Genomic DNA, 9,256 nt, shown 5'->3' with positions numbered 1-9,256 from the left:
TGCTATTTTATGTTTGGATTAATCTTATCTACAATGTGCATGTGCAAAGGTAGATCGATGAACTGACCCTTAGACTTCATTGACATCTTGATAAGCTTTTGTATCAGATATTTTTTTCATATTTCTTTCTGAAGTTGTTTCAATGTCAGCTATTGACAATAACCTTACTGATTACAAAAATTATTTGAAACTAGAAGAAATATTGTCTAAAAAGTTTATTTTTATGTTTAATTTTCAAGAAACCATTTACATGGAATTCATTTCATCTGTGTGCAACATGCTTTTGAAATCTTTTTGTACTAAATCTCCGGTCTATATTTCCAGACTTAGGATTGATTAATGAATTTCAGTTCATGTCACATGCCTGACATGTTTTGCGGTGTATAAACTTTGGTTTGGCTGGACTGAATGATATCAAAAGTATTCTGTGCATATGAAGATAAGTGTATAATAATGAAAGAGTAGAAAAGATACTAAAATTGTATCAATCATAACGACTGAAAATATAACTGTTTTAGTGAATGAAACAAGAGTTTGGCTTCTTTTATCTTTTAATTTCTTCCTCTATAACATTCCTTTATGTTTGTGACGTAAATTATACGTCAAGAAAATATTCTTAAAGTAACTTCATCATCGTTTCCTCCATATGAATTTGCATTGTCGTCTACACAATATGCGGAAATTTTACTAAATGTACTTCATTTGCATATTGTGCGTTCGCGAGTCACTTGTGTCTGAAAATGGATTTGCGAAAAAAGTAAATTAAAATAAACGGATATTTGGTAATTATCGTCCATGTACACACATTACCTTTATTAAAAGATAATAGATGTTATCGCACTCCAAAGAGACATCGAAATATTTAAATAATTTCCGTGCGCCAAAAAATAGCTTGGAAGGCGTGGTAGCGTGTTGTATGAGCTTTTCGTCATATTTTTTCGATTAATTATGACGGAAAATGTGGTATTTCTTTGAAGAGATTAGTGATAAGATAGAACCATGTTGGGGGGAAAGAGAAACAAAGTTGAATGAACTACCTATCTTTCTATCGATAAGATTAATTGTCTAAGCAGGATTACATTTTCATTGTTAAACAATGCTCACAATACCACGTGCATAGTGTGGTAAATTTATTAAAAGTTTCGTAATTTAGCTACTACAGGAACTCAAGTTTTACTACGCTTTCACTTATAATCTCTAATTTAACACTTCCCATGTAATAACTTTTTACAGATCTTAAAATTAGTGGCAAAGTCTTATCAAAAGCAGTTGGTGTTCTGTCTAGACGTAGAACTTATATAAATCTTTATTTGAATAAATTGTCGCAAGTATAATGATATTTAGTTGGCAGCTATGTATATTCACTTATCAGCAATGTAGAAATTTTAAAAATCAATCAAAACATGTTAAAATTCAATTGTTCCAATAGATTTCCGTTTCATACAAAGTGTGTACAGATAAATTGATTGTGCAAAAGTTTTTAATTTGCTAGTGGTATTTTTGAGACTTGAGAAGAATGATAAAGACATTCTTGTTTGGCATTCATGACCAGAGAAGTGATTAAATTTACTGACTTGAAGACGTTGAAAGAATCACGAAGTATATGTATCAAAAGTCTCAAGTTCTTCTTTGACTCGTTATACTTTTCCTTCTGTTATAAAGAAACCATTAATAAATTAAACTTATATAGTAAGAATGGCTCAGGAGAAACCAATTTTCCAATTTTTCTTGTACTTATGTCAGAGTAGTGAGGAATGTAAATAAGAATTCAATGTTTTTGATCTTCTTAAACTAACGTCGCATAGTTCTGATTTTATCGTGAGGATGATGCATAAGAAGTCTTGAAATACTTGATTTCCTTATACTTTTATTTTACAGTAATGGTTCATATGAAATCAATATATTTAGCGGTACAAAATTAATATTTAATTTAGTTAACCAGAAATTCGTATACAATCGTCTAATCTTCTTAAACAGACAAACATTTTGATGATTTTGACAAACATTTTGAGCTGTAAAATCTCGACTTCTTTCCTTTCACAGTGCATTTACATTAAATTCATGTAAATTTCTTTGACGGCAATTTGCAGCTGCCCTTCATATCACTTGTCTTCTTCCATAATGTCTTTTATCATATGTTAATTCATTATCTACTGCATTACAACCAAAACATAAACAATCTCCAAAAGAAACTTGTGATTCCATTTGCAAAGCTTTTAAAAATAAATTGACTATGGCGAGACGGCTGATCATAGAGTGCGTTGTCTTTCTGTACACAATAATTGTTCAATGTTTTCATGTGATTAAGTCATTATTTCTTCCTTTGAAAAAAAATGTTAGAAATGAAATTGTATTAATAACGGGCGCTGGAAGTGGACTTGGTCGTTTAATGGCTTTACGTTTCGCGTCTCTTGGTTCTACTGTCGTCTGTGTTGATATCAATACACAGGCGAACGAATCAACTGCAAACCAAATTAAATCGGAAGATGGAAAAGCATTCGCTTTCACTTGTGACTGTAGCAGTCGAGAGGATATTTATAGAGTTGCAGAAGATATAAAGGCGAGTGTTGGTGATGTTACGATACTGGTAAATAACGCAGGAATTGTTAGTGGAAAGAAATTCATGGAATTGTCTGATATAATGATCAACCAGACATTTGCAGTTAATACTATGGCTCATTTTTGGGTTAGTTTTAATGATTAAATAACAAAGGCATATACATTTATAAATTCGTAAAAACATCTGCCTACTTTTATCACATAATATCCGTAGAAAATGTGCAAGAAAAACATTTTGTTTTGACATTTGCATTATCGTTGTATTCTGCTGAAACTGACGAGTACCAGCAGGACTTGAATATTTTACTGCACAACAGGCCGACAGCGTTATTGAAATAATGGTTGAGATTCTTTTCAACTGTTTAAAAATATCAATGTAAATTGTTTCATTTATCGTTCATTTTAACTTGTTGCAAAACTGGTCAAACAAAAGCGACGTTGTTATGTCCCTTTGTCACCTGTTTAATGTCCAAGGATGACAATGTACTAAAATAGCACAAAACACAATTTAACTCGAATTTGCTGCAATATAAAAGTGCCTTCTTTTGCTCTTCCTTACCTTCAAAAAGAGACCCTTTTTTTTCATATCATTTTACCATTCAGCCAATCAATTGCTGTTCGTTGATAGAAGAGCAATCGTAAGTCTGTTCGTAGAATAAACGATTTTTCCATCCAAACAACAATAACTTTGTGAAGATATTGCAAGCCAGTCAAACGTGTCAGAGCTTTTTTCCAATCAGTTGTGTCCTAAACTGAAGAAGTTTTTTAATACGATGAAATCAGTTTCTACTGAAAAGTTTAACACATTTAACTACTTTACAGACAGTGAGAGCTTTTCTTCCATCAATGATCACAAAGAATCATGGACATATCGTAAGTATAGCTTCATCAGCTGGCCTTGTTGGGATATCAAACCTCACAGATTATTGTAGCTCAAAATTTGCTGCAGTTGGATTTCACGAATCCTTACAGTTGGAGCTAGCATCCCTTGGAAAACATGGTATAAATACTACTCTTATTTGTCCCTATATCATCAACACTGGAATGTTTGATGGTGCAAAGTCAAAGTAAGTAAAATAGTATAGTCACTATGCATGTTTCAATAAGAGAATTATAAAGGCAAGATAAATACAATTTCTGAAGTAATAAAGACTATTAAATACAACATTTTTTGAAGCTTGAATATCTGGGGCCGGTTGCATGAAGCTTGGATAGCGTTATCCATTGTATCACAAAAATCTCCAAACTTGTAAACCGGCCTTATTGATCTTTAGTGATTAATGAACGGTAGTCACAACTGCATTTTGTTTCTACAAATTCAACTTTTGCTTTTTTGCTTTGAAGATTTTCCAGGTTATTGCCAATTCTTGATCCCATCAAAACCGTTGATCAAATGATGGATTGCATTTTAAGGAATGGAAACGTGCTTATCATTCCCAAGATTTTGTGCTTTCTTCTTCTTTTGAAAAGGTAAGACTGGCTCAATAAATATCAAATCATTTAATCAAAACATGCCCAATGCGAGCAAACGCGACTGTTAAACGTTATTTCAAAATGCAGAAAGAGCCCAATTCAGTAGCTACTAGTAAATGTGTTTGTCAATCGTTTTATTTTATAGTTTTCTTCCACAGAAGTCATTTGTAACCATGTCGGAGTTTTTTGGAGCCAGTTCTTGTATGAATGAATTCAAAGGAAGACCTAAGAAAAAATTGATAAAGATGAATGACAGATTTCTAAAATCTAATACTGCGTGTGTTTAAAGCTTCAGTATATCCGGTTAAATTCTTTTCAGGTTTTATTTTCATTATAATTTGAAATAAACTATTTTGGTGTTCCACTAACTTGACGGCTACAACTGATTCTTTACGAACGGAAGTCACGGATGTGTAATACTGTAATTATTAACATGTACAATGACACTCGACCATTTTATTAAATTTCAATTGTATTGCAGCAGAAACTTAAATAGCAATGCGCTCGTCTTTCGAATTTTTTGGTTTCATCATTGAGTTTTGAAACATTTCCATTTAAGAAGACTTTCACTCGACGTTATTGAATGAGAAAGAAAGCTTCAGCCTCGATGAAGGATAAAGAAAAGATTATATGGTTTGTATTCAATGTCGTGCAATCTGTTATGATTTAACAAATGACCCAATTCTAACTGATATTTACTATCGATGAGCATAATCTATTTGGTAAATTTGCTGTTGAAGACAGTAGACGTTTGATACATGCAAACAAATTACTGATATCCACTTCAATACGAGAGGAAAGTGTTTGAGGTAATCATGTCAATCTTTGGTCGTTATTGGCGAATTTTGTTCATTTTTCTGTGTTTTATTGGATTATTGCAATTTGTCACTTATTATTTCTTAATAAAAACATCCGAGACTTATGAAGTTGCTAGCCAGACATTTCATTCTCGCTCAACTTTGCAAAAAGATACAAACTTGGAGTATAGGATAGACGAACTTAGTATGCATATAAATGAATTAGAAAATGTCAAATTGTCATTGAAGAACGAACTTCGAGAGCTTGAGGGAAAACGACACATATTATTACGTCATATTCAAGAGCACACCAATAATATAGAATCAATTCAGTTTAAAGCTACCAATCTAAAGGAAGAAGTCAGTCGCAGACAGCAAGAATTAGAAGATTTGCGCTTTGAGAAGACAATTGTTAATAACTGTCCACAGCTACCATTTTTAAAGCCAGCAAAAGACTTCCACTCAGTTCTTTCCAAAAGCTCAAAATTATATCCTGGAGCTTCCCTAGAGGAACAAGTACAATGTACCCTATCAAGTTGCTTAAATTTTCAACAGTGCTCTTTTGGAAAGGATTTTCATGTATATGTTTATAAACCAAAGTTAACTATGAAGGAAAGTTTGTCTGTTGAGATTTACCATTTGTTTAAGAAGATGGCTTTTACTGTTTTGTCTAAAAGCACGGTGGCTTGTATATATGTTGTTTTAATTGATGAAAGCTTCCTCTCTTCTAAAGATGTAGAACTGTTTCTTCATAATTTAGAATTCTGGCAAGGCGATGGACACAATCATTTTATATTTAATTTTGGAGTCAGTAAATTATTAAAGGGAGTGGACACTGGTCGAGCAATGATTGGTCAAATTGATTTTGATATTACAAAACCTTATCGAAGGAATTATGACATTGTTGTACCTTCTGTTCTCAACACAATAAATTTTGGAGAAGCTTGGCAAAACTCTGCTCGTCAGCTACCTGCACATCGCAAGTACATTCTCAGCTTTGAGGGACAATATCAATTCTTTCAAACTGACAAGTATAAAGATTCTTATATATCCATACATGATCTCAAACAACTACCTTTAGAGATGAAGGATGCATTTATTAGACTGTCATGCAAAATAGATGAGCAATACAAAGCTTTAAAAAGTGGTTGGGGATTGTGTGAAACACAGGAGTCAAGGGCAAAAGTATTAAAAGTTTCTACGTTTGCATTAATACATCAGCCAGAAAATGTTGATCAAACTTTCACAATCATACGATTTACAGAGGCTTTACAATATGGTGCTGTACCAGTCCTCATTGGGAAAAATATTGTGCTACCATTTGAGGAGGTTATTGAATGGCGTCGTGCTGCAGTTATCTTGCACTCAGCACAGCTTCCACAAATTAATTATATCTTGCATACAATTCTTGTAAATGACTTACTAGACATGAGATGGCAAGGACGTTTTTTGTGGGAAACTTACTTGTCTACAAAGAAGAATGTCTTAGCATCTACAATGGCTGTGATCCAGACACGTTTGTCATTATCAAGCACGCCAGTTTCAGATATTCACTACCCAGTGATATTTAAAGAAGGCCAAGAGCCAACATTTTATAAGACCGAGAAAAGTTTTAGAAAAAGTGCGCTTAGATCCCCAACATTTTATCGAAACTTTACAACAAGCAACATTTATGCAATAAAAAGATGGAACTCATATCCTGGTGCATTGTTATCATATCCTAGCTCCCCATTTGTTCCTATATTACCATCATCTGCTGCATTTCTTAACTCATCCATTGGCATGCAGCCTATTGGTAAAGGAGAAGGTGGTGCAGGGATTGAGTTTCAGAAAGCTTTAGGTGGGGATTATCCATATGAAGAATTCACCATTGTTATGTTGACATATGAACGTGAAATGGTGTTGGTGGAAGCTCTGACACGTTTGACTGGCTTACAATATCTTCACAAAGTTATTGTTGTTTGGAACAGTCCCCGTGAACCTGCTGTGTTGTTAAAGTGGCCAAATATTGGTGTTCCTGTTAAGGTAAGATTATCTTTGCTGTAGATGAAAGAGAAACGAATTTTGTTTACCTTGCATTAATTATTGAATGATGATTTGGCTTGGAGTCAAGGGGCTTTGATGAATGATTTTGCACACTGTTGATCGTAAACTTTTGCCTTCAATTCTACAAGTTCAGTAAGAGATAAAATTTTTCCAGTTTTTCCTTAGAGATTCTGATAACTTTTAGGTTTTACGTGCACAAATGAATAGTCTCAACAACAGATTTCTTCCTTTTGACGAAATTGAAACGGACGCAGTTTTATCTGTTGATGATGACGTTCATTTAAGACAAGACGAAATCCTGTTTGGTTTCAGGTATGTTGGGGATGGGATCATATTTAGTTTTAGATACGTAGGGGATCATCTTTGGTTTGTGGTAGGTAGATGATCATTTTTTCAAAACTAACTGATAAATTGATCTGTCTGTTTATATTCATCTGCAATTTTTATCAGCAATGAAGATGATCCAAAATCATTGGAATGATGTTCAGACTTAAATCCGCAATATAACTGCTGATGCGATTTTTTTGACACTTATCTATAAGTAAAATTTGACCTCATGCTTAAGGTTTTATTAATGTTAAATACGCAGTGAATGTCTTACACGATTATGATAAAATGTTGTACGTTTTTTGAAATTCAATATTACAGAGTGTGGCGTGAGGCTCGAGATAGAATTGTTGGTTTCCCTGGTCGTTTTCATGCATGGGATATGAAGAATGCTGAATGGTATTACAATTCTCATCACTCTTGTGAATTGTCCATGGTTCTTACTGGTGGTGCTTTCATTCATAAGGTAAAGTAAGGTTGTTTTGTTTTAAATCTATTGAATGATGAATGTAGATAGCTAAAGTTTTCATGATTATCGAGTAACATCGCCAGGCCAGAGGTATGAAATCCTCTTTAACATTCTTTTTCTCAGTAATGAAATTAATGAAAACAGTTATTTGTCAAGAGGGAGATCTTCTATCATTAACAATCGTTGCAATATTGACACTGCCTTTTAGCGTTAATGAACGTTGTATGTTATATCAGTGTGTTACATATGTATTTTATGTTTTTTAGTACTACATGTATTTATATACATATGTGTTACCACAAGCCATACGAGATAAAGTTGACGAGTATACAAATTGTGAAGATATTGCAATGAACTTTCTTGTTTCACATGTGACAAGAAAACCTCCTGTTAAGGTAATGTTGACGCCATAACAACTGAAGTCCAACTGGTTGTGACATAATGAAAATATGAGAAATGTACTTAATATAGATACAATAATCTATTATAGTCTATAATAATCTATTATAGTCTATAATAATCTATAATCTTAATACAGAAATGTACTAATATAGATAAATTTTATTTTGAACAACTTTCTAGCAGCACAACGATTGTTGTTTTTCAATAAAAAGAATTGGTTAACTAGCTTATATACTGACTACTTAATTTTTGATTTTTAGGTAACATCTCGCTGGACATTCCGATGTCCTGGTTGTCCTAATGCTCTTTACCAAGACGACGCTCATTTTAATGAACGACATCGCTGCATCAACTTTTTTGTCGAAGTGTTTGGCTACATGCCTTTACTGCGAACCCAATTTCGTGCCGACTCAGTGCTTTTTAAAACTCGTATACCACAGGATAAGTCAAAATGTTTTACATATATATAAAAAATTGGAGCGTAGTGGATCGAACTTAAAAGTGAATTATCCACTCGTGTTCACAACAAATGAATTAATGACATCATGGCTTAGGACTGCCCTGATGAATAGAAATTTGGATTTGTTAATGGCAATTCAAATGAAATTAATGGTCAGATGTTTGAATCTTTTCTTTCACCTTCATTTTAATAGAAAAATCTATATAGAGGTTTTTTCGAAAATTTTGAGCTACGGATGCATTGAAAAGCGTGGAGATGAAAAGAAAATCATGTTATTTCAGTTGATATATAATTTCTATAGGGGTTAAACAACCGTCTGTATAGGAATAATTGACACTGTATAACAAAACGGATTTTATATATCTAATATCTTATTGCATTACGTGAAATTTTTACTGACTGAAATTTTAGAGGATCTGAATGTTTTAAGAAGTTGTCTTTCTTGCAGTTTATTTATCAGTTATTTTCTCGGAAGTTTTTTTGAATGGTAAAGCTGATGAATGATTATTTATTTACCGTACAATCTTAAAGCGCTCTTTTCTCTCATTGCTTGGGGTTGATTCGTTCAATGGATGGAACCCTAGACGCAGACATAATATAGTTGTTTATTTAAACTGAGCTTTTAAATTTTTTGTTCGTTTTATCCAGTATTCCGACGATACATTATCACTTTTTGTGATTGTCTGGAAGATATGTCGTGTTTTATAAAAACATAAACAAGAT

The 9,256-nt window shown here is 32.9% G+C and overlaps 2 protein-coding genes across 2 annotated transcripts; both read left to right on the top strand.

Annotated features, from left to right (window-relative positions):
* The first annotated feature begins 2,135 nt into the window (after window positions 1-2,135).
* Window positions 2,136-4,400, top strand: LOC124456309 (epidermal retinol dehydrogenase 2-like). The gene is made up of 4 exons (XM_047006789.1): window positions 2,136-2,686; window positions 3,382-3,626; window positions 3,904-4,029; window positions 4,178-4,400. The coding sequence occupies exons 1-4, from the start codon at window positions 2,234-2,236 to the stop codon at window positions 4,317-4,319; spliced, it is 966 nt and encodes a 321-aa protein (XP_046862745.1). The 5' UTR covers window positions 2,136-2,233; the 3' UTR covers window positions 4,320-4,400.
* A 402-nt stretch (window positions 4,401-4,802) lies between these two features.
* Window positions 4,803-8,962, top strand: LOC124456299 (exostosin-3-like). Its single transcript, XM_047006780.1, has 5 exons — window positions 4,803-6,854; window positions 7,060-7,187; window positions 7,524-7,668; window positions 7,938-8,066; window positions 8,334-8,962. The coding sequence occupies exons 1-5, from the start codon at window positions 4,848-4,850 to the stop codon at window positions 8,541-8,543; spliced, it is 2,619 nt and encodes an 872-aa protein (XP_046862736.1). The 5' UTR covers window positions 4,803-4,847; the 3' UTR covers window positions 8,544-8,962.
* Window positions 8,963-9,256: the final 294 nt, after the last annotated feature.

The sequence above is a fragment of the Xenia sp. Carnegie-2017 genome, unplaced genomic scaffold (assembly GCF_021976095.1).
Source record: "Xenia sp. Carnegie-2017 unplaced genomic scaffold, XeniaSp_v1 HiC_scaffold_13, whole genome shotgun sequence".
NCBI lineage: Eukaryota > Metazoa > Cnidaria > Anthozoa > Malacalcyonacea > Xeniidae > Xenia > Xenia sp. Carnegie-2017.
The sequence above is the reverse complement of the archived record's forward strand: the minus strand, read 5'-3'. Positions and strand labels throughout refer to the sequence as shown.

Excerpts from the sequence above, each read along its gene's own strand:
- LOC124456309 (XM_047006789.1), top strand. The coding sequence starts at position 2,234 with ATGGCGAGACGGCTGATCATAGAGTGCGTTGTCTTTCTGTACACAATA. Across the intron at positions 2,687-3,381 it reads ATACTATGGCTCATTTTTGG|ACAGTGAGAGCTTTTCTTCC; the intron begins GTTAGTTTTAAT and ends ACTACTTTACAG. Across the intron at positions 3,627-3,903 it reads TTTGATGGTGCAAAGTCAAA|ATTTTCCAGGTTATTGCCAA; the intron begins GTAAGTAAAATA and ends TTTGCTTTGAAG.
- LOC124456299 (XM_047006780.1), top strand. The coding sequence starts at position 4,848 with ATGTCAATCTTTGGTCGTTATTGGCGAATTTTGTTCATTTTTCTGTGT. Across the intron at positions 7,669-7,937 it reads GTGGTGCTTTCATTCATAAG|TACTACATGTATTTATATAC; the intron begins GTAAAGTAAGGT and ends TATGTTTTTTAG. Across the intron at positions 8,067-8,333 it reads CAAGAAAACCTCCTGTTAAG|GTAACATCTCGCTGGACATT; the intron begins GTAATGTTGACG and ends TTTGATTTTTAG.